Below are 24,316 nucleotides of genomic sequence, written 5' to 3'. Positions count from 1 at the left end.
TACTTGTCGACATCCTCGATATGCGTGCGCGATCGATTCGTGCCGGATAACGTCTGTTGTGTAACAGTACCCTTGTTTTCGGTTGCTTTTAATCGAGTCACTTACTCCTATTAATACGAATACTCTGTCCCGTGTAATGGACGCCAACACGTGTCGGTGTCAATTCGTGACCTGCATGCGTTAAACCGCCTCTGCCGCTTCAAGTGCAACGAAAAATACAAACGATTTGCACGGCTGAAAAATCAATCATTTGAACCTCTCGTAACGTTTTCAGACTTCTTCCGACGTTTGAGCACCGCTCGTCGAACAACTCATTTTCTAGGTAGTTTAAAATTTGCTTATACAGTGAAAAATTAACAAATTTTAACAATTACCACGATACACTGGCACCTAGAATTATTTACCAGTATCAAGACACATAGTACAGCAATCGTAAATATTTTATTTTTCGGAAAAGTTCTAATAACCTGAATTAGAATTATTCTAACGTATTAGTTTCTGTAATAAAAATTTGGGGATGTTCTCCAGTGGAAAATTCGAGTGCATTATTCCTGAATATATTTTGCTTGATAGCAATAGATTCCAAAAAATCGAAACAAAAATTACAAGTGCATTGTTCGAGTTTCGAATTAATATTTAAAAATTCTGAATGATATTCGAATAAATTCGAATACCATTCGAGTAAATTTGAATACCATTCTAGTAAATTCGAATACCGTTCGAGTAAATTCGAATACCGTTCGAGTAAATTCGAACACCATTCGAGTAAATTCGAATACCATTTGAGTGAATTCGAACACCATTCGAGTAAATTCGAACACCATTCGAATAAATTCGAACACAATTCGAGTAAATTCGAATACCGTTCGAGTAAATTCGAACATCATTCGAATATATTGGAATACCGTCCGAATAAATTCGAATACCGTTCGAGTAAATTCAAACACCATTCGAATAAATTCGAATACAGTTCGAGTAAATTCGAACACCATTCGAATAAATTCGAACACCGTTCGAGTAAATTCGAACACCGTTCGAGTAAATTCGAACACCATTCGAGTAAATTCGAACACCATTCGAGTAAATTCGAACACCATTCGAGGGAAATACTTTTCCAAGTGTCCTCTAAGTACGAGGGCGCTTCGTAGATTAAAATAATTCGTTTCGGATGATCGGTGAATTGATCCAAAGGAAACTCAACGAGCTGTCGATCCTCAAGGTCGAACCTGTCGGACGATTCACAGCACAATTCCACGGAATCCCGAGCACCGTAACTCGCGTTCGATTGGCATTCCGCGAAAGGTTGCAACGGCGAATGACGTTCGCGGAATTCCTAATGCAACACGCTTCTGTAGGTACCGTGCCTTGTGAAACGAGCCGGAGGTAGCTCGTTGCGTTCATCGTCATTCATTGTAATTCCAGAAAGACCGGCGCCTCGACGCCGTTTGTAGATGTCGTAAAATAAAAAATGAGAAAAAGAACAAGGGTGGATGGAGACGGTGGACGTGAAGGTGGAGTGGGAGGAAATTGTGGAAGTGGAGACGGGATAGACGGCGACAACAAAGTGTTGCTCATTTTCCGGTGGCGTCTCGCGAGTCTATATTTTCGGCCGGCTCGTCCGTTATGGCTCTTACGGAGGGGAGGTGGGGGGATGGTTTCGAAACACGGCCGGTTGAATTGCTTTTATGCATACGTGCAGGGCCTTGAAAAGTCCGCCCGTGAAACGCGTCCGTTCATTTTCCGTTAAGAGTCGTGTTCGGACGTCTTTCAAGAAATTCCTTACCCCGCACTTAGGTTACCCGAGTCTACTCTTTCGACTGGTTAGGTCGCTTTGTGGGTCTTTGCGCATTTGACTACGATAATTGAAACGATTGCTGGTTGGACAGAAATGATAAAAAAGAAAATAGTTATAATATAATTACAATCTCCTTGGCTCGTAAAATATCATGTACTATTATCATTTTTGGTAGTTATAAATAGTACAAAAAAAAAATAGTAATGATAAAATTACAATCTCCTTGGCTCGTAAAATATCATGTATTTTTATCATTTTTGACAGTTATAAATAGTACAAAAAAAAAAAAAAATAGTAATAATAAAATTACAATCTCCTTGGCTCGTAAAATATCATGTATTTTTGTTTGTATTATTCATCACTAACTTATCAATATTGCGAGCTTGTTAATACTTTTAAAAATCTTTTCAAAATACTTTCAAAAAGGATTCGTAACTTTTGAGGTAGATTGTACACGTGGAGTAGAAGGTTCTTAATAAATCTGGGTTGGAAAATTTGTATTTACAAAGTTATGGACAATTTCTTGTTTCCATTTACGTAAGTTGCTCGCTTCAGGAGCTGTCGTACTGTATGGAAGCAATAGATTATTAATATTATTTACATTCTTGCCAAAAGGTCCGTGTAGAAGGTTCGAGAATTTTGGAGATGTTTCCCTTGATACCACTTAGGTTCAATGAACTCTCCACAGGGTATCCGGATGCTTTCGGCAAAGTAGTGTTACGTTGAAACGTTTGCAAAATAGAAAGACTGTATCTTTTTAAGAGAACGAGGGTTCGTTGATCAGAATATTCACTGGTTTAAATCGAGATAGTTTCACCAGTGATAGTAAGCTTTGAATTCTATTTGTATAGAATCTACTGTTCGATGCATTTCAAACGGGTATTCTTTGTAACTTTTTTATTATAAAATATCAATAAAAAAAATTGAAATCAGTGGGAAATGATCAGAGTATAGGGTGAACAAATTAGAATCTTAACTTTTGTAGCGTGACACGTGAAGCACATGATTGAAAATCGTCGTGAAAAGGACACCTTCTGGTCACAGTGTTTGTTGGTTGTATTAATTTTTGGTCAACCAGTGTTGCTCGTTAACAATAAAATTTGAAGGAAATTTATTTTGTTTTTCTAAGGTACGACGAATGACAGTCACGCAGTACCAAAGATTATCTTCTTGGGACGAGAACATGATTCGGTGGCTTATGAATATTCAATCAGTGACCAGATAGGCGATGATTATCATGTATTCTCCGTTTCACGTCCTAAGTCATTATCCGATTCAAGAATGGCTCGATAAAACGGCGTCGAAGCAGTGAACTGCACGCTTCATATCGCCAGTGCTTCTGATTCTCATTGAGCTCATGAGGAACCCACTTTTCAAGCTTTCTGACTTCGCCAATTTCCCTTAAGTGTCTGGAAACTGTTATAGCACTTACGTCGAGTTGTCTTGCAAATTCTTCGACAGTTTGACGTGTACCTAACTCGACCAGTTTCTTTTTTACGGAATAGAATGGGCCGTTTTTCAAAGAATACTTTACACATTACAATAGTTCGATCAAATTTGCCCAATTCTACGATTTTTCGTACTTGAACCGAATTTAAACAGTATACCAATTCGGAGCAAGTATAGAGACTCCAGATTTGTTTTATATTTAATATTCGAACACTTCGACGAGTCAAATACAGTTTCGATAGTGATCGAATACTTTGTACACTGATCGTGTATCTGGATATTCGTCGTATTTGAGTTATAAATCAAATTCTTTGAGTTGATTGTACTTTTTCAAGCTTCATTTTCATTTAATATTCGAATACTCAAATATTGAAGTAACGGTACTCGAATACTCGGGTATTCGAATAATGATATTCAAATACTAAAATATTCGTTTGTGGAATGCGAGTATATGTAAAATATCCTAATAGCTTCAGAATTAATATTTAAAACGTAATGGTTTATTCACATTTATCAAAAATGTACTCTTTAATGGAGTCAGGAAATTCGTTGCGCGTTGAATTAAATATCTCGGCATGTAAATATAAAGTATGATTACATTGAAAAGTAGTACGCGCTGTACATTTTCGGTGTACATTGTATCAACGAAGCAAGAGAACTCGTACAATTTTTTATAATGTTGAATTACAGTTTTTTATAGTATGCTTTGTAGTTGTTATAGTCTGGTTAGCTTGTCACGTGTGAATTCAGGCCATTCATGTATATGCATGCATGTAATAATAACACATTAAACACTTAAATCTACGAAACAATACGTACAGATTTCATTACGGAAGTATGCTGCAATTAGTATAATATTTCGCGAATTATTACCGCAGCCATAATCGTTTTCGGTCGTTCTCAACGGTTCGATACCGCATAAGCGACCACAGCTATTTTGAGCCTGATTCAGCTCAAACCACGATCGATTATTGTTGGTCGCCGTGGTAAACGCGGAATAATTTACTGCGATATTACGTTTAAAAAGTACAATAAATAGCCACTTAAATTATCGATTAAATTGTTCTGCCGTTAATTAATAAGGAAACAAAAATAAATTTATTTAATCGGAAATTATTATTTATCTCGTCCAAGCACCGATATCACGTATATACACAGTTGTTACGTAAATCGTTCAAATATTGACAGTTATTTCTGTATTTCGTATATAACGTGTTTTGTGATTTATCATTTCAAGATTAATTATCACTTTTAATATCGACACGATATTGAATATGCAATTAATACTAGCATTCAAACGGGAAATCATATCATTAGGAGGGTGTTCTAAATAGGAACTGATTAGTTTAGCAAATTCCATTTAAACGAAATAACTCGGTGGTACGATTCTGTACCGGGTAGATTGGACTATTTTATTTCAATAAATATATCAAACCACTATATTCGGTTAAATCGAACTACTATATTTACTTACAGATATAATCGTAAATATTAAAAATAGAAACCTGCAAAGAAAACTTCAATTTCTCACTTCGTTGACTAACATCAGATTAGTAAAGAACCAGCAGAATTGATTCAAGAATTAAATAGAATCAAACAATTCGATTTAGGTACTAAGTGAAGTCAAAGAACCTGATCGAAGTAACAAATAGAGTCAAAGAACCTGACAGGTGAATTCCGCATGAGTTGACCGAAATATTCAACCAAGTATAACGAACTTCGTTCGTGAACTGCTATATTTACTTACAGATATAATCTTAAATATTAAAAATAGAAACCTGCAAAGAAAACTTCAATTTCTCACTTCGTTGACTAACATCAGATTAGTAAAAAACTAGCAGGATTGACTTAGAACCAGCAGAACTAAATAGAATCAACTTAGGTACTAAGTAAAGTCAAAGAACCTGACCGAAGTAACAAACAGAGTCGAGGAACCTGACAGGTGGATTCCGCATGAGTTGACCGAAATGTTCAACCAAGTATAACGAACGAAGTTCGTGTTTCACGAGTGTTTGTAGTTCAACATGGAGATATGGGCGTTTGGTGCGTTACAATCCAATAACTGTCGATTGAAACAGTAGGTGTGAGAACCCTGAGATCGTAACACAACCTGTTGTTAAGAAACCGAAGAGATCGGTGCAAAGAAGGAACTGACCGAAGTTATTATTGTTATTTTGCAGAGAGTGAAATGCGAAGCTCCATTGGTCGACAGCAGTGCTCTGCCTTTGGAACACAGATCGGTGTACGGGCCCCCGGCACAGTATGGCCCCCCAGCGACGCACGGCGCCGAAGAGAACTGGCCACTGGCCTCTCCTGATACTCCCCAGATCAAACATTTGCAAGTGCAGTGCGAGAAGACGCACATGAGGGTGAACATCGAGTTCGATCGACCGTTCTACGGGATGATCTTCAGCAAAGGCTTCTACTCGGATCCTCATTGCGTTCACCTGAAACCCGGTACCGGCCACCTGAGCGCAACGTTCGAGATCTTCTTGAACTCTTGCGGGATGAGCTCGTCTGCCAATCACAACGTTGCGGTCTACGGTGCACCGACACCGTCCGGTAGCTACGTGGAGAACACCATAATCGTTCAGTACGATCCGTACGTACAGGAGGTGTGGGATCAAGCTAGGAAGCTGCGTTGCACCTGGTACGATTTCTATGAAAAGGCGGTGACATTCAGGCCATTCCAAGTTGACATGTTGCACGCCGTCACCGCGAACTTCCTCGGTGACAATCTGCAGTGCTGGATGCAGATACAAGTCGGCAAGGGACCATGGGCCAGCGAGGTGTCCGGTATAGTCAAGATCGGGCAAACCATGACGATGGTACTGGCCATCAAGGACGACGAGAACAAGTTCGATATGTTGGTGAGGAACTGTGTCGCTCACGATGGCAAGAGGGCGCCTATACAGCTGGTGGATCAGTACGGTTGCGTTGTTAGGCCGAAGATTATGTCCAGGTGAGTGGACCTTAACCATTTTACCGAGAACTTGTGGATTATTATGATTATACAATCAGAATACACCTTTGTGGGAACGTCAGTTCGAAAATTCTTTATTTAGTCTCCTTCTTTGGTTATTCCATTCTTTTCTAACCAATAATTTTCTCCTGTTTCTTTAATTTTTTAATTGGGTTCGTCTGTGTTAATTTCTCGTCTGTGCTCAGTCTTCTCAACTAACCAGGTTACTCGCGATACTCATGAAACTTCTTTCTTCTCGTAGGTTCCAAAAGATAAAGAACTTCGGACCAAGCGCCTCTGTCGTCAGCTTCGCTTACTTCCAGGCCTTCAAGTTCCCCGATAGTATGAACGTTCACTTCCAGTGCGTCATACAGGTCTGTCGCTACAATTGTCCGGAGCCTAAGTGCGGACACCCTGGTCTCGAATACGGTGCCCCTGCCGCGGCTCTGGCTCAAGAATACGGCGCGCCGGTGCACCAGAGTCTTGGCTCGGAATACGGAGCACCTCCAGTACCTGAATACGGTGTACCACCCGCGTTCGCTGATCCACGACATCCGAGTGGACCAGCTGGAGCGTACAGGTTAGACGTCGAACCGATTCGAATGAAAAATTCAAATAAAAAAAATTAACAACGGTACGGTATCCAGATATCGGGTATTCTTGTAGCGACCGATGCAACCGACAAGAAGACCATTCTACGTGAAAAATTGAATCGAAAACCTAGAGTAACATTTTTTTATACGAGGCTTTGTTTACGAAAAAAAAGGCCTTGAAAGTGTTTGGGGCTCGGGAGGGTTTCGTTAAAATTCGGTTTAATAAATCTTGCACTGTGGATGTCATGTATATGGAATGTATAGAAGTAATTGAAAACCAAAAACTCTTGCAATTAAATCCACAATCTTTGTTACAAGTACAAGAAGAAAGATCCAAGGAAGCGTTGAGCACGCCCCGCGTATTTTTAAAATCGATTTTCCCGAAAACGAAGCCTCGTGGGAGAAAATGTTACACCACGTTATCGATTGATTTTTACGCGAAGAATCGACTCTCGATTTGTACCGTGAATTTTATCTTGACAATTTTCGAGGAATTTCTATTTTCGAACATCGTGATTTTGGATGGAATTAAATAGAAAGATGTACACTAGTTTATCGGACGCTGTTGCTTTGAGTAATTTCTAAATACGATAAATATTATTAGGTTGTTTGGAAAGTCATTTTATTTTTTTTGTTGTGAAAATGAAACATGATTTTCATAGAATGTATAAACATTTTATTAAATTATATATTCTCCATTTTGGAAAACGAAACAACTTTCCGAACAACCTAATAGAAAGATGTACACTAGTTTATCGGACGCTGTTGCTTCGAGTAATTTTTAAACTCGCTACGATAAATATTATTGAATTGTTCAGAAAGTCATTTCATTTTTTTTTCGATGAAAATGAAACACGATTTTTCTAGAGTGTATAAACATTTTATCAAATTATATATTCTCCATTTTGGAAAACGAAACAACTTTCCGAACAACCTAATAAAAAGATGTACACTAGTTTATCGGACGAGTACATAAAAAGATGTACACTAGTTTATGTTGCTTCGAGTAATTTCTAAACTCGCTACGATAAGTATTACACACAACGAGCATCGTAACGTAAAATTTCGTATTGGTCGACGGTCCGTTAGAGAAATAAATTGAACATTGCGTTCCTTGAAATTCAATTTTACGCTGCATTCTGACTCAATATCCTTTTTAAACAGCGAACCGAACGCGGACGTAGTACCAGCGCCGCAAGCGCAAACCTCATCCTCCTCGCCCAGTTCGACGCCGGGTGACGCGACGGCCAGCAGCTCGCCACAAAGTCCACAGGATAACATTCACCTACCTCCGCCTCCTCTTCCTGGTCACCCGGCAGCGGCCTACCAGACCGTGAAGAGAAAGGGAACCGCCGGTTCCGAGGAGCTCGAGGGTAACCTGGCCACCCTCGGAGGTCGGCCGAGGTCGGTCGAAGGTTTTCCAGCCGAGCTTAGGGGTGCTAGAAGGCGAAGATCCGATGACCAGGAACATCTGGAAGACGATGATTCCGTGAGTAGCCTTAGGCGGTAATTTTAAATTCGGACGATCTTTCGCCATTAATCGACTAGGTGACGTGGTAATATTATTTATTTCTTATTGAACGGGTTTGTTATATTTACTCCGCGCATGTGGGAGTACAGAGAAGAATAAATCTATAAAGATAAAATGTAACAAGAAGACGCAGTTGAAAATAATGGTACGAACACATAATAGCTGTTCAAATGCCCTAACCTGAGCACGTTAAGGTTAAAGAGACGCATTGGTAATGTGTCAATTAAGCGAAGAAAGCGTGATAGTGATAAATGCAGTTGCGTATAATAATGAAAATAGTGTCTTTAGTACACTATACGGAAAGTATATGTAGCAATTTATCTGCTTTGAATCTTACTTGTTTACAAAGAGAGAAATGAAAATGTCCTTTACCATTTTGCACTGTTTACCGCTACGAAATAGATAGTTAAAGATAAAGATCTCGCGAGATAAAAGGTTTCAACTGTACGTGGAAAAAGAACCGAAGTATCTAACGGAGCTACATTCACGAAGGGAGTATTACAGCTCGCTCGATGAACAAATGTTACAATTTCTAAATAGAGGTACATCGATGTGAATACATCGGGGGTGTATTAGGTTTATCTTCGTCAGTTGCCAACACAGACATATCTCGATAACGCAGACAGTGTCTGCAGGGAAATTCACAATGCTCACCCAGTTTCCTCGTTGTCGTTTCTAGAGTATCTACCGCACCATCACCTTGGTCTCGACCCACGTGTACAAACGAGCAGCCCAAGAGATGACGGACGTGAACACATCGAGGACGATCCAGGTGGTAGCCCCGGGCGACGTGAACTTCGCATTGGGTACGACGAACTCCAGCAACGACACCACGGTCGTGATACAGAACGCCAGTGCCTCCGCTGATCCGGAGACGATCTGCATGAGCCTGCCAGGATTCGTCGGTGGGCTGGTGATGCTCCTCCTGGTGGTGGTGGTCGCTTCGTTGGTCGCGGCGTTCCTGTTCGTCAGGGTGCGCGCCGTGGACCGTAAGAACGTCGGTATGGCCAGTAGCAGCTTCGTTCATCCGGCCTACGCAACGGAGAACTGCAGCGTGCCCAATCCGGAATTCGTCAAGGTGGCCAACTGAGATCGCGTAAGGACGAATCACGTCAAGAGCCAAGGAACTCAGTGAAGGACGACGAGAGACTGCGATCTCTCGAGGATGGCCGATCTCTCGGAGGACAGACCGTGCTGGGATGTTGTTATTTAAACTTTCGTGCCCGCGTCACATCGAACATTCTTTTCGTTCTCCTACGTTCGTTCTCTCAACGATCTTTCGCTCCAATTGGTGTCCACAGTCCTCTTACCGCACCCGATAGTTATTATTCCCCGTGTCGGATCGGGTACAGCCAAAACGCGTGGTTCTTCATTCGATCGAGTCCGCTTGAATGAAAGAACGAGCAGAATGTTCGGGTACCGTGTAAATATGTGCCCTAGAAACGCGACTCTATAGGAGAGAGAAAAAGAAACAAGGAGGACGAATCAAGGAACGACAATGCTGGGGCACGTTCCATCCGATCGCGGTCGTGTTTGATAATCCTTTCACTGTCGCGGAATAACTGTTAAAAGTATATATATGTATATGCATATGTATATGTATATATATGTGTATATGTATATCTATACGTATATGTATACCTATATGTTTCAATCACGAAGTTTTAACTCAACACGGTTCGAGCAGGTAACCCCGTAGGTGTGCTTTGGCACGATGCGATTGGCAAATGTATTCCGAGCCATCGGTTATTAACGATAAGAAACTGTTCTCAACGCCCTCGGCTAGAGTTTCGAGCAGCCAAGAGTGGAACGCGCCCCGGTATACTTTTGAGCCGGACTTGGTGGCACGTTGTGATCGCGATAGAAATGAAAACTAGCTTAATCACGCGAGTAACGAGTAAGTCGCGGCGTGCTACGAGGCAAGGTTCGTCGGATGATCGCCAGAGCAGTCTCGGAGGGCATTGTAAATAAGTCGAGAGTAGTCAGACGGCCCTTCAAGACGCGCGGGTTCCCCCCCAACCCCCCATTCCCCACTCCCTCCCCACGGGGAATCCCGTGTCCTCGATCGCGAAGCGCGTGTACACACTTGATTATTTATATTACGTATCGTGCACGTCGAAAATGTATTCCTTTTAATCTCTTCCGACATCGTTTTACCTCATTGTCTCGCGCCATGGGTTTCGCATCGTCGACCTTTCGTGGTGGAAGGTCGCCGCGACGCTGGACGTTACACGTCGACGTTCACGGGGCTCATGGTGATCCTTTCATACGCTCATTTATCGAGCTTATTTATTAAACACTTTTTCTATCGCATCGTCTCTAACTCCACGCTCTTCCCCCACCCCCTCCCATTTTTCGATATATCTAACCCTAATTTATTCGTCGAAATTATCGCCAAGATACACCCTAACCCGTCCTTGCCTACCATTCTTTCTTAATTCTGTACTTCCTCCTTCCGCGCTCTTCGCTTAGAATTTAAGATTTTCAAGGAAACATATTCCCTCAGCTGAGAATATGTATAAGTATGTGTCGTAAGCACACAACACACACAGACACACGTATACACACGAAATGTACAGCGCGCAGTTCGGATGTAAGCTTCCGAGAGGAACGCGGTGCCTGTTTGTCGATAACGCTTAGCTCCGCCCTGGTAACGCCCACCGCTGAACGAGGTCCGGAGAGGGTGTGTCTCGTGCAACGGGTTGGTCGGTGAAACTGGGGCGTGTACGAACGTCACGCGGGACGAAGACGGTGACTCGTACTCACGAGAAGTATAGCTTCGGGCTTCACGCTGTACGATGCAGATTCGATTGGACCATGAACCCATATACACGGACACGCCCACGTGCGTGTCTTATATTGTATACATCGTTACACTGGCACGAGGAATGTATACATTAAGACAAGATTTGATTATCTCATAATTATTTTAATTACATAATCATTTTTATTTATACAATCCTGTGTTCCTCTTCTTCATCCCTTCGATGTCCCGTGAGGAATTTAAGTAAATTTACATTTTTATATTTTTTACGCTAACTATAACTCGTACTTGAAAGAAAGAAAAGAAGAAGGTAACATTTGTTAGAAAATGTTCGAGAATGTATAAAAATGACTTAAAGTAATATTTTTGACAGTGAAAAGAAGTTCAAATATTCGCTGACACCCAATCGTTTTTTAAATAATCTTTTGGTTTTTGATGTTCCACGAGGTGAAAATTTCTTACGTTATTAACGGACGAGAAAATAAAGTTAAACGAGAAGAATATAGAACAACAGATTTTAATACATGTTATTTAATTCGATCTTCGATAAAGTAATTTTATAATAAAGTACATTATTTGTCGTAATATAAAAAATGAGCTCGAATTGTTACGGACGACACCGAGTTTTTATTTTCTGCCATGCAGAAAAATTAGGCATATACTTGGCGATCATGTGTTTACGTTGCCTGGCTGATTGTTTAACTTTTCGCAATTCCTGAACTAAATTGTGCAAACTGTTGTGCGTCTCTAACTGAAACGACAACATTTGATCGAATTTGCATCTATTGGGAACGAAGAGAAAATTCTATTAAATGTTTCACTGTATTTAACATAATTGAAGTTCAGTAGCTTACTTCGTTATGGCGTCTTTAGAACTCGAGTCTACGAAATACGATGCCACTTCCTTATTGAGATTCAAAACTGTGCCTAATTCCAGTCTGTAATTAAGTTTATCGTAAAATTATTTCGCACATTAGATCAATTTCATTGACTCCCTTTTCGTACCTAATACGTTTTGCGTTAGCCAAAAATTGAAGATTGATATTCCTTCGGTTTAGAATCTTCAAACTGACGCAATCGGTCAACTTCGTGCAGATTGCTTTCAGGCAGCAAGTTTCTTTGGGATGATCATAAAAATTGTCCCTAAAATATTCAAATTTATTGATCAGTTTTATTTAAAAACGTATTCGATGCTTCAACGATTTAAAAAATAAGTGAATATTGATAACCGTTTTTCAATTTTCCTTCAAATATTAGCTAGTTGATTAAAAATATATATCCATCTGAACGTATCATTACCTATTCATTTCATTAGTCGTGAAACGAAATATTGAAAAATTTTACAATTTAAATTATACATTCAATTTACAAATTTGCTTTCTATCTGGCAATTTTTGTTCAACACAGTTAACACACGATATTTTACTCTAAAAGTATACGATTTTAATATATCTCTAGATAATCGTCTTGAGAAGAATTTATCAATGAACGTATTCGTTAATTTCTTTGGCGGCCGAAGAATATAGTCTACATTACATCATTCGAGTTCTACGAATATTCAGATACTAGATTAACGTGCGAACTATTCAAATACTCATATATTTGAATAGTATTCGAATTATATTTGAATAATATTCGAATTATATTTGAATAGTATTCGAATTATATTTCAATAGTATTCAAATTATATTCGAATAGTATTCGAATTATATTCGAATAGTATTCGAATTATATTTGAATAGCATTTGAATTATATTTGAATAGTATTCGAGTTATATTTGAATAATATTCGAATTATATTTGAATAGTATTCGAATTATATTCAAGGAGTATTTGAATCACGCGCTTACTATTCCTCACTCTCGTTTCTCAGCTCGGTGCCAAATCTGTGACAACTTGGCAGACAGTACACACGACTTATATCGTTTCAGGTATCATTTTTCAGTAATCTTAATCGTCGGATGCACTCTCTGAAGTGTTGTTCTACCATGCATTTAAAAATTATTCCATATTTTAAACGTTAACAGTATTTTCTTTACGCGAAATCGCAACGTGAGCCTGATATTGGTTTATACAGACAAATTACCCAACATACAGCGTTCATTAACCCATTTAGCGACCCGTGCCGTAACGCAGCTGGCGTCGAAGATAGTTGGTCGTTAATTGAAAAACTCGATTATTAACGTTTCGTGGACTGGAGCGGTCCCGTTGTAATTAGTAACCCTCGAGTACAATTGTACTACTTTTTTCCTCTACGTACCCGGACTCGACCTCTTCTTCGTCGTATGCCGCGATAACAGGTTCCTGTTCCACGACCTTCTTCTCCTTATTTCGCGAGCTTGGCGACGACGTCGATGCTTTGACACTTCTGGAGGTGGATGCATAGTACGTTAACACTCGTATCGATAATATCGATCGACGACGATTTTCCATGTCTCTGAAAGATGCTTACCTCTTTGTAGTCGTCCTCAACGCCGGGCTCAAGAGCTTCTCCAAGTGTGCCGCTGGCTTCTCCTAAGATACAAAATTGTCGGCATTTAAAATTGTAAATTATACGCACACAATTTCTACGTATTTTTCAGATTTTTGAAAAACTTTTTCCGCATATCATAAGTAAAAAAAAAAGTGAATTACGTGAAAATTGCAGGTGTACGGAGAATTATTTATAAAATAGGTTAGAAATTATAGCGATACGTATATATATACGTTCTGTTGAATTTTTTTTCTTGGAAACGATCTTGGAATGAAAACTATTTTAAATTTTGAGTATATTTAAGTTGATCGTTCGTTGATTTTTGGAAATTGGAGTTACAAATGTAGAAGTGTTTCTTTTGATTTTTAAAGAAGAAACGAACGATAAATAAATAAAATCGAACTCTTCATATTTTAGAAACTGTATGAATAATTAAGTAATCTTTGATTGTTCTGAAAATTAAATCGAGTTTGATCGCATTGAACAGATCACCGTTACAATAATTTCTAATTTAATTTCCGCCAAAAATTTCTCAATGGAGTAAATTATAGTAAACGTTGAAAATATATATGAACACTGCAACCCACCGCGTACACAATCTTGACTATCGACTCCTTTTTGGAGTCCCACATCCACGTCAGTGGCGATCCTGCAGGATTATCCCTCCAAATTCCTCCGATCTGATTGTAGGACAGCCTGTAGAAATAATTGGAAACTTGAATTGAAGGTGTCTCGACCCTCGACAGTAATTAAAAATTCCTGTGAAATTCTTTTCCGGCACGGACCTCGTCGCGCCGTCCTCGTCGAAGACAGCACCATTGCCCATGGTGTCGAACACCGCGACAATTTGCGATTTCCTCTCCACGCCCACGCAATCCTTGCCTCCTGGGGTGAACACAGTACACATATCGTCTTGAAATCGATTTCAACGATATTTATACCGTCCCTCTGCAGCCTCAACGAGTTCGTCGCTATCAAGCTACCACGGTAATACCCGCTTTCAAATGAGAATTTTTACGAAATCGAATTTCATTTATTGGTGAAAATAAAGAATATTTATACTCGTCATTGTATCTCCCTGAGAATATTGATAATAGATTGGTGAGGTTCTCTCGATGAAAACGAGCCCAAACACGACCCTCTTCGGACCATTTTTAATTTTAGGGAATTGAATGATTTTTTTTAATGACTTGGATAATGTGTAATTAAAGGTAGTCCGAATGGGGTCGTGTTTGGACTCATTTTCACCGGGATAACGTTGCCAGTCCATTGGTAATTCTCTAATAAAGATACGATAAAAAGTATAAACAATTTGTACGTTTTATCGATTGTTTACTATCTTCCTTGTTCACTCTTGTTGCACAATAAATACAAGACTGAGCCACGACTCAAAGTGAGAGTTGCTATGTTTTGCGCTTCATAGTCCTGATTTGTTTACTTGAAAGCGGGAATTATGTACTCTTTAGAGTCAAGTATTTGAGTCCAAAGATTACAATATTTACGAGAATACGAAACGTCATCCTCTCTTTTCTTAGGCAAGCTTTTATTATTGTGCTTTGAGTGTAAATTCTGATACGTTCAATCTGTATACTGTACTACGAATTGGTATGTATTAAATTAATAATAATTTCTTTCCATTGATAACCTATTAAAAAGCATAGAGAACGCCATCTAGTGGTTTTATTCGTGAAACAACCAGAAGCTTGTCAGGAAGGAAGAGAGGATACGGTATAGCACGAATTACGCTCCATTCTGTACAATATTGTCTCGCTAACTGTCATAGTTTCTGCCTCGTTATATGTCGTGCAATCTTCGTTACTTAACTGTCTCTAACTGGTTAGAACTGTTTTTCTCACTTTAACTGAATCAGTCTCGCGACTACGACTATTGTCGCGGTAACAATGTACAATTAAATTACAATTGCACGTATCAACTGGTACAAAATCTACGATAGGTGCGAAATTATTATATTAGTTTAGACCCTTCAACAGGAACGTCGATTTCGGCTAGAATAAATTGGTATTCCACTTCCATCATTACATTTTCGATTTTCCGGTCTGCGGACCTCGATGGCCAGTTTCCCGTTCGGATAAAACACTTCCCCAGATCCATCGGTATGAAAATTCGCGAAAACAGCGGATCCATTGTTGTAATATATTCTTCCGTCGTTTTTGTGTTTCTCGAACCTGCGACGAGATAGATCGTTAGAAGAGATTAACGGTTAATCGTAATAAATTATAAAAGTTAGTTCGCAGAAACAAATTAAATGGAACAAGACACCGTGTGCGATGGCGTCTTGTTAGCTCCATGCTTCGACCTAATAGCTCGTTGGCAACTAATCTCGAAGTTTAGACGGAGTAGAGTATCATGAAAATTAAGAAATTTTTAGTTCGTTCGTTTTGGTGTTTTTAGCGTGTGTTTCGATTAATAATATATTGATAATTTTTGCAGAGGGTAGTTAATCGTTTCCCAAGTTTCTTGTACTTAAAGTGGGGCCAGACATGAGATTACGCAGCGATTGTATTAAATTTGCAAAAAGCATTTATTATTATTTATATTCTTTTATTCGTACTATAACGCGTTGCTTTGAAATTGATTTTCGATATATTGATATTTCGTTTGATTTTTAGGTCTAATTCACACTTTAGAATTCATGTTTACGCAAACCGTACAAATCAAGTAAAGATACGTTATAACGTTCGTTAGAACATCTTTTATCATTTTTGTAATGGTTTCCACATGTTGTGTTACATCCTGTATATTCAGTTGGTAATGGTTCGATGCGTTGGGGAATCGTCGAGCGTGCGTATCATTGCCATCGGGATAAACCCCATGTTAGTATCACGTCGACGATTCGTTGACGCATAACATTTAACGAGCTACTTCGCACGATCGAGTTCCATGGACGACGTGGTCCCCCAATCGAACTCAACAGCGTAGCTAAATTGTGTCTATTGGCCAACAGGCACAATTTTAAATATTTCAGTAAGTTTCAAACGCTAAATATAAGTATTTAATATCGTTATCGTTATTTTCATTGTTCTTCGTTGAAGATACGATTACCTTCGTCGATAAATTGTCACGAAGAGAAAAGAAAATCGTTGCTAAAAAAAAAAAAACAGAAGACTAATTGAATACTCTCGTATTAGGCTCGGATTATTTGTCGAATTCTTCTGTATTCGAATACCATTCAAATACCTGAATATTTACTGCAATTTATGAAAGTATATAAATACTTTCTTATTCGAGTAACGATATTCGGATACTGAAATATTCGAAAATCATTCGTAGCGTTTGAATATCTATAAAGTATTCGAATATCAAGTTATTCGAAGTATTAGGCTCGGATTATTTGTCGAATCCTTCTGTATTCGAATACCATTCAAATACCTGAATATTCGTCGCAATTTATGAAAGTATATAAATACTTTCTTATTCGAGTAACGATATTCGGATACTGAAATATTCGAAATTCATTCGTAGCGTTTGAATATCTATAAAGTATTCGAATATCAAGTTATTCGAAGTATTAGGCTCGGATTATTTGTCGAATCCTTCTGTATTCGAATACCATTCAAATACCTGAATATTCGTCGCAATTTATGAAAGTATATAAATACTTTCTTATTCGAGTAACGATATTCGGATACTGAAATATTCGAAATTCATTCGTAGTGTTTGAATATCTATAAAGTATTCGAATATCAAGTTATTCGAATAGCTCCAGTCCTATATTTGTATCGATTCGTGTCACAAAGTTCGAATTGCCATCTACACTGTTTCTTATGGTTTGGTGTACTTCATCATTCGACGTACTGAATAATCGATCTTACGGTTACACCATAATTCACAGTCATTCCTTTACGTACCAGTTTAGATGAGGTTTCGCAGGCCTTGCTTCGTACTGGATGATTTTCCTCATGGTTTTGGCAATTGGTAGCACAGTCCAACCCTGTTCCACGAAGTGCTGGTCGGATAATTGGTACTCGATCGAGCTCCGATGGTCTGTAACGGAGGAATTTCACGAGGACGCCGAACTTGACGTACCGTACATACGTAAACCGCATTATTTGGATGCGATACGATAATGATGACCAAACGTTTGCAAACCCAAAGTGTTCCCCATTAATGACGATTTCGTATCGGACTTCAGTCAATCTCCCTTGTATCAGGAATCTCGATAATGATGCCGAGGTAGATATCGTTATTGACAAACGATATCTCGTGTACAAAATTATACGGATAATTTGTTACCAGAGTTTCTTCGGCTTTAATATTCATCAAGGAGAAACGAGTTTTCAAGGAACTCATTTACAATGTTTAGGAATATTTTATTCAAATTGGTTTCCACAAAGGTTTGGACAATTCGAGTAATTCAATATTCGGATATTTCATAGGTATTCAAACGGTACTCGAATTAAATTCCCCGAATACTCGAGTCAGCGGAATATGTTCAGGTATTCGAATACCGAAAAATTCAAAAAGTAGGCACAGTTGTATTCTTCAATATTTTCGTTTACGAGCGAAGTGGAATTATTCATCGATCGTTGTTAAGAATTCCAATTGGTCACGATTGCATATAAATCGGCCGAAAAACACACGAATGTCGACAGATGTGGGGTACGATAAATGAAATTATTTTTACAGCGTACGCGAGGCTAGTAAGACTGTGTATCCGCACGAGAAGAAATATTTAGTCACGTGAGCAAAGCTATTGATTTCCTGAACTATCGAATACAGCCAGAACGTCGAGTTGGGTTTTAAATATCTTATACATTTTTTTCCCATCGAACGACTCGAGATTAAGCGATTCTTCGTTAACAAGTTCTCGAGATGCAAACGTTTGAACTTTATCCTTCTCGATTCGATGTAAGGTATCGAGTTCCTTCGTTTCGAAACGTTCGAAAAGAATCCAATACGTCGTAATTAAAGGTTAGCGAAGATTAAGCTGCACCATCGAGTGTATTTTACCCGGTTTCGTCTAATTTCTCCGCCAAGAGAGGAATTGTTTTCCAATTTCTGAAAATTCGAGTTGCTCCATCTTACCGGTTTCGACATCGTAAAGTCCCATAGCTCTTGGCTTTCTTTCGCGATAACGAGGGTCATTTATCTTGCCGTAATCGTCGTCCGTTCTACTCGAATCCGGCAGTCTACGTCCCTTCTTCTTACCGCGGCCCTCTGAATCAAGCGTTGATTTATCTGCCGTGCTCGTACCGTGTGCCTTACCTTTGCATGCGAAGGAAAATTTAATTCCGACATTATGCTTATTACACCATAGATCGTGCGCGAAACTTCTCGCTAGAAACGAACCGAGAAGCGCGAGCGTTTTGGTCTTAACTTTATTTTTCCTGCGTTGATTTCTTCGCCAACGAAATACTTTCGCTGCACCGAATGTACAGTACGCGCGCGAGAAGATTGCTCGTGGAGTCACGACGAGTTCTGTTCGTTCAGGGACTGTTTTTCAAGATTTACAAGTGGGGAAAGAACTTTGGGAGAAACTGTGGATCACACTGAATTGAAAATTCTAATCAGACTTCGTGAGACCCAAGATTAACAAAAATGGCGCGCAACGATCTGTAATTAATAAACTATCCACATTTTACTGTGTATTCTATGTATTCTTCTCAATCCAAGGTTCATTTTCTCACGTAGGTTTATTACACAATTTTTCTCGCTGATGAAATCTCTGAACGAATAGAACCTGCCGTAACTCCAGATGCAATCTTCTCGCGCGCGTACAGTACATGTAAGGCCATTCAAGATTCGTTCGCGAAGTATCATAAAATGCTGTACCATTTTTTCTAACTTTATTTAAACTTACAAATAGCACATACGTACAGTAAGGTGTCCCAAATGAAATTCGATGCAATTTCTTAATTTCCTTTTATGCATATATTTATCCAAGATAGTGGTTCTACCGTGTTTACGTATATTTACATTAAGCTAAAAATGTGCACGGTTAAGTACGCATTAATTGGAATAAAATGGAATAGAATTCAATATTATATCTTTCAATAAAAAAAAAAAGCAACGATACCGTAATTTTCGTCGCGGTCAACCTTTCATAAAAATGAAAACCATTGTTTACTCGTTTTCTTTGCGAGAAATTCTTGTTCCTTGGCGACAGCAGGCTGATAATCCTAAGTTTCCACCAACTGTACCTACCACCCTTACGTTTCCTCATTAAGTCAGAATCAGTTCCTTCTCGTTCTCCGCTCGAGCGATCTCTCCGCTTTCCATCACGCTTAAGAGCAGCTCCTTCTTCATCAAGACCGTAAGAAGACACTCCCTTATTTCCGCTGTCAAACGCATCTGGGTTTTTCTTCCTTCGGCCGCGAGTTTCTTTAATACCGGGCCTGTCCACCAGGTCCTCCGTTTCGTCGTGTTTTGCATTCTGCGACTTCTTTCCACCTCGTCGGCCGGTTGTTTCCTCTTCGTCGTCCGTATCGTTCATCTTCGCGACGCGTTTCCCCGACTCCATCGTGTCCCTGCAAGGTGCCAGTTCACGTGACCTCGGACTTTAAAGACATTGTTAGCTCCTGCAGAGTTCGCGAAGCAGATCCTTAAAATTCATTAACAAATAGAACTTCGTTCGCAGCCGACCGAAAATATCGTTAAATAAATATCAAAATATTGTTAAATGAATTTGGTTAAATATCAAAATATTGTTAAGTAAATTTGGTTAAATATCAAAATATTGTTAAGTAAATTTGGTTAAATATCAAAATATTGTTAAGTAAATTTGGTTAAATAGCAAAATATTGTTAAGTAAATTTGGTTAAATATCAAAATATTGTTAAGTAAATTTGGTTAAATATCAAAATATTGTTAAGTAAATTTGGTTAAATATCAAAATATTGTTAAATAAATTTGGTTAAATATCAAAATATTGTTAAATAAATTTGGTTAAATATCAAAATATTGTTAAATAAATTTGGTTAAATATCAAAATATTGTTAAATAAATTTGGTTAAATAGCAAAATATTGTTAAGTAAATTTGGTTAAATATCAAAATATTGTTAAATAAATTTGGTTAAATATCAAAATATTGTTAAGTAAATTTGGTTAAATATCAAAATATTGTTAAATAAATTTGGTTAAATAGCAAAATATTGTTAAGTAAATTTGGTTAAATATCAAAATATTGTTAAATAAATTTGGTTAAATATCAAAATATTGTTAAGTAAATTTGGTTAAATATCAAAATATTGTTAAATAAATTTGGTTAAATATCAAAATATTGTTAAATAAATTTGGTTAAATATCAAAATATTGTTAAGTAAATTTGGTTAAATATCAAAATATTGTTAAATAAATTTGGTTAAATATCAAAATATTGTTGAATAAATTTTAACAATTAACAACGAAATGTAAACCGATTAGACATTCGTCTTTAAATACATATTGCTGGTTTCCATAGAGTTCGTGTAGGTCTTATATAATAGTTGCAGAGCTTATTTTTTGTTCATATAGATGTCACCACGAGCGACGTACATCGCATCTACCGTTGCATTCTTACGAAATGTTTTTGTCAATTTTACTTTCCTCCACAATCGATATAATTATTCAAATAATTTCTTTTTTATTTTTCGAAAAGAACGTACTTCGAGGGTTAACTTTAAACTACGCTCAATATCTACAAATCGAAAATGTCTCAATTGTACGAAACTCGTATTTTCAACTTTATAATGTCGTACAATGAAAGAGTTAAGAAAGAAAAGATCGTTCGCTTCTATAATAATAATAAAAGGCACGATGGGTCGGAAAAGACCCACAGGTAAAGAAAACCAAATTCTTCTTTTTCGCGACACGCGTGTATACCTATGAAGTTTGTCTCCTTTTCTGGATGGCCCGTGACTCGAATCCGCAACTCGAATTTTCTTCGCTCGAGTTCGATCCGATTTCTTCCCCTGTCGCGAGAAATCCTCGGTTCCCGGCCGATCGATCTTGCGTTCTTCATCGTCGCCCGATTTTCGACGCCGAGCGTATTTTTTCTCCGCTAACGGATCTCCTCTCCCTCGTCGCGATCGAGTAACCCCACTTTCGTCCGTGTTCGTTTTCGAGGCTCCTTCCCTTCCGCGCCGATCCCGGTAAGAGTTCCCTTCCGCGGCCCTTCTAATTTTCCTCATTTTTCCAGCAGCCGCTTCTTCTTCGTCTCGTATTCCGTCGTGCTGGTTTCTGGCCGGAACGTCGTCACGCTTCACTTGTCTATTCGACGCGATAGGATACTCGAAGTCCGTATCGATAGCGATGGGACTGAAACGTGTTTCGATACCCCCGATACGTTTACGATCGAAATTGATACCCTTGTATCGAACCGTTGAAAGGATTGCCTCTAAAGAAATTTATTCTCGCGGATAATTTATTCTATTAGGTTTTTCGGAAAGTCGTTTCGTTTTTCGAAATGGAGAATATGTAATATAATAAAATGTTTATACACTCTGAAAAAATCGTGTTTCATTCTCACCAAAAGAAAACGAAATGACTTTCCGAACAACCTAATAGAATAAACTACTCGCGAAAAGAAATTGATTTAGGGTAATATTTAGAACAATATTTAGAGAAGCTAGTAAAATTGGGTCGAAAACGTTCTATTATAAAATAAAGATCCAAGGTATAATACTATCATCCTCACCGAAACTTACCCAGCTACGTGACCATAGTATCGATATCTGTTAATTACGCGGAGACACCAGTTTAATTTCGTTCAAAATTCACTCGGAAATTAAAAAAATTGACGATAACCCTTGATAATTGGTCCATCTCAAACATAATTAGTAATTTCTTAAGTTTGATTTGATGAATATAGTTGGTTGTGATGCATCTTTCAAATTTAAAGGGAAGGAATAAACGTATCACACGCTATGATAAAAATAGTAACATTACAGTCATTGATTAAGAAATTAACTTTTCTCACTGTTTTATGATCAGGGCTAGAACTACTCGTCAATTTTACCGTACTCGATAATTCGTCTGATACAATTTAAATATCATTCGAATATTCGAATACTCGAGTACTGGTTCAACAATGAAATTCGAATATTCAAACATTCGAATACTGGTATTCAAATAGTCGAATATTCGAATACTGGTATTCAAATACCAAATATTCGAATACTGATATTCAAATATCAAATATTCGAACACTGATATTCAAATAGTCGAATATTCGAACACTGGTATTCAAATAATCGAATATTCGAACACTGATATTCAAATAGTCGAATATTCGAATACTGATATTCAAATATCAAATATTCGAATACTGATATTCAAATATGAAATATTCAAATAGTCGAATGTTCGAACATTGGTATTCAAATAGTCAAATATTCGAACACTGGTATTCAAATACCAAATATTCGAACACTGGAATTCAAATAGTCGAATATTCGAACACTGGTATTCAAATAGTCCAATATTCGACCATTGATATTCAAATAGTCGAATATTCGAACGATGATGTTCGAACGATGATATTAGAATAACGCACAACTTCGATAGTAAACCAGCCAAAGTTTCGTTAAGACTCGTTTAAATCGTATCAGTGTTACTTATAAAGAACGCCAACGAAGTGTACCTTACTACCACCGAGACCAGGATACAATGCTCGGTAAACTGTCACGTAACGAGCGTGTTATTGGATCGGTCCCATCGCTACCGGAGAACCAATACCAATCGGTATTAACGTGTCATTGGATTGGTCCCATCGCTACCTGTCGATATCGCGACCGATTCTTGGTTCTCCTCTCGTCTTTTCTCCGTAGCTACGTTCTGCCATCTTCGTTAAATCTCTGTCCTCGACTCCGTCGAATTTATCCGGTCCTCGACTCGGAGAGCCGTAACTCTCCGGCTCTGTTTTCCTCGAGGACACTCCAGATCCCGCGCGACGTGTCGCACTTACATCACGAGCACTTGGACGTTTTATCGTTGGACGAAAGTTCCCCGTTTTTCGAGAACTGGTGTCGATACCCCTTGCGCTTTTATTCTCGTCGACGGATAGCGAATCGCCCGAATCATAATCCGTGACGCGTCTAGTCCACTGTGCCTCGAGGGTGGCCTGTACTTCGGATCGTTTCGCCTCCGTCGCTAACATTCCCGGGTAATCTCTATCGGTGTCTACAAATGGTCCGCGTCCCGAGTGTTTCGATTTTATATCCTCGTCGCTCGCCGCGTCTTTACTGGCGTCCTATTAACGACAGAGGCTACGGATTTATATATCGTTTCGCGATACGAGACCAACGTCCGGATTCGAAACTAACCAATATCGACTGCTGCAGAGCCCACTCCTCCCATGTATTATTGTACACCTGCGCATCCCTGCAGCAAAACACTCCCTGAAAAGGAATCGTTCGAATAATTAAAGGTGATCTACGACTCTCGGACACAGCAGTCCCTGACTGTACCGGGTGAACGAGACAACTCGATTCGCTTAACTTATTTCCGATACCAATCGATGGATCCTAATTGTTTCTTTTTTCCTACAATTGATCTAAAATTGTTTTAGAATCTACTTTACGTTTTCAAAGTCATCTTGGTTTTTCTTTCTTTTAGAGAGTTCCTTACAAAATAGGTTTATTCTTTTATAGAATAGGTTTATAGAATAGGTTTATTCTTTTATGGAATAGGAATATAGAATAGGTTTATTCTTTTATAGAATAGGTTTATTCTTTTATAGAATAAGTTTATAAAATAGGTTTATTCTTTTATAGAATAGGTTTATAGAATAGGTTTATTCTTTTATAAAA

At 38.5% G+C, this 24,316-nt stretch overlaps 2 protein-coding genes across 3 annotated transcripts; one reads left to right on the top strand and one right to left on the bottom strand.

The window, feature by feature from the left end:
* Positions 1-5,415: 5,415 nt before the first annotated feature.
* Dyl (transmembrane protein dusky-like) lies at positions 5,416-9,879 on the top strand. Of its 2 annotated transcripts, none has more exons than XM_076306655.1 (4): positions 5,416-6,206; positions 6,469-6,786; positions 7,964-8,288; positions 9,010-9,879. In XM_076306655.1, exons 1-4 carry the CDS (start codon positions 5,608-5,610, stop codon positions 9,418-9,420), a joined length of 1,653 nt encoding a protein of 550 aa, XP_076162770.1. In that variant the 5' UTR covers positions 5,416-5,607; the 3' UTR covers positions 9,421-9,879. The 2 variants fall into 2 exon arrangements, with proteins under 2 accessions (XP_076162770.1, XP_076162779.1); XM_076306664.1 differs by having other exon boundaries at positions 5,419-6,206; positions 7,964-8,266; positions 9,024-9,879.
* A 1,822-nt stretch (positions 9,880-11,701) lies between these two features.
* LOC143147220 (uncharacterized) lies at positions 11,702-17,693 on the bottom strand. The gene is made up of 12 exons (XM_076312299.1): positions 17,651-17,693; positions 17,437-17,572; positions 15,608-15,753; positions 14,353-14,479; positions 14,155-14,263; positions 13,547-13,608; positions 13,355-13,462; positions 13,170-13,230; positions 12,472-12,521; positions 12,100-12,237; positions 11,949-12,032; positions 11,702-11,876 (listed from the first exon to the last, which is right to left on the bottom strand). The coding sequence occupies exons 1-12, from the start codon at positions 17,691-17,693 to the stop codon at positions 11,702-11,704; spliced, it is 1,239 nt and encodes a 412-aa protein (XP_076168414.1).
* Between the last annotated feature and the right edge of the window lie 6,623 nt (positions 17,694-24,316).

The sequence above is a fragment of the Ptiloglossa arizonensis genome, chromosome 1 (genome assembly GCF_051014685.1).
Source record: "Ptiloglossa arizonensis isolate GNS036 chromosome 1, iyPtiAriz1_principal, whole genome shotgun sequence".
Taxonomy (NCBI): domain Eukaryota; kingdom Metazoa; phylum Arthropoda; class Insecta; order Hymenoptera; family Colletidae; genus Ptiloglossa; species Ptiloglossa arizonensis.
This window is presented reverse-complemented; position numbering and strand designations above follow the sequence as displayed.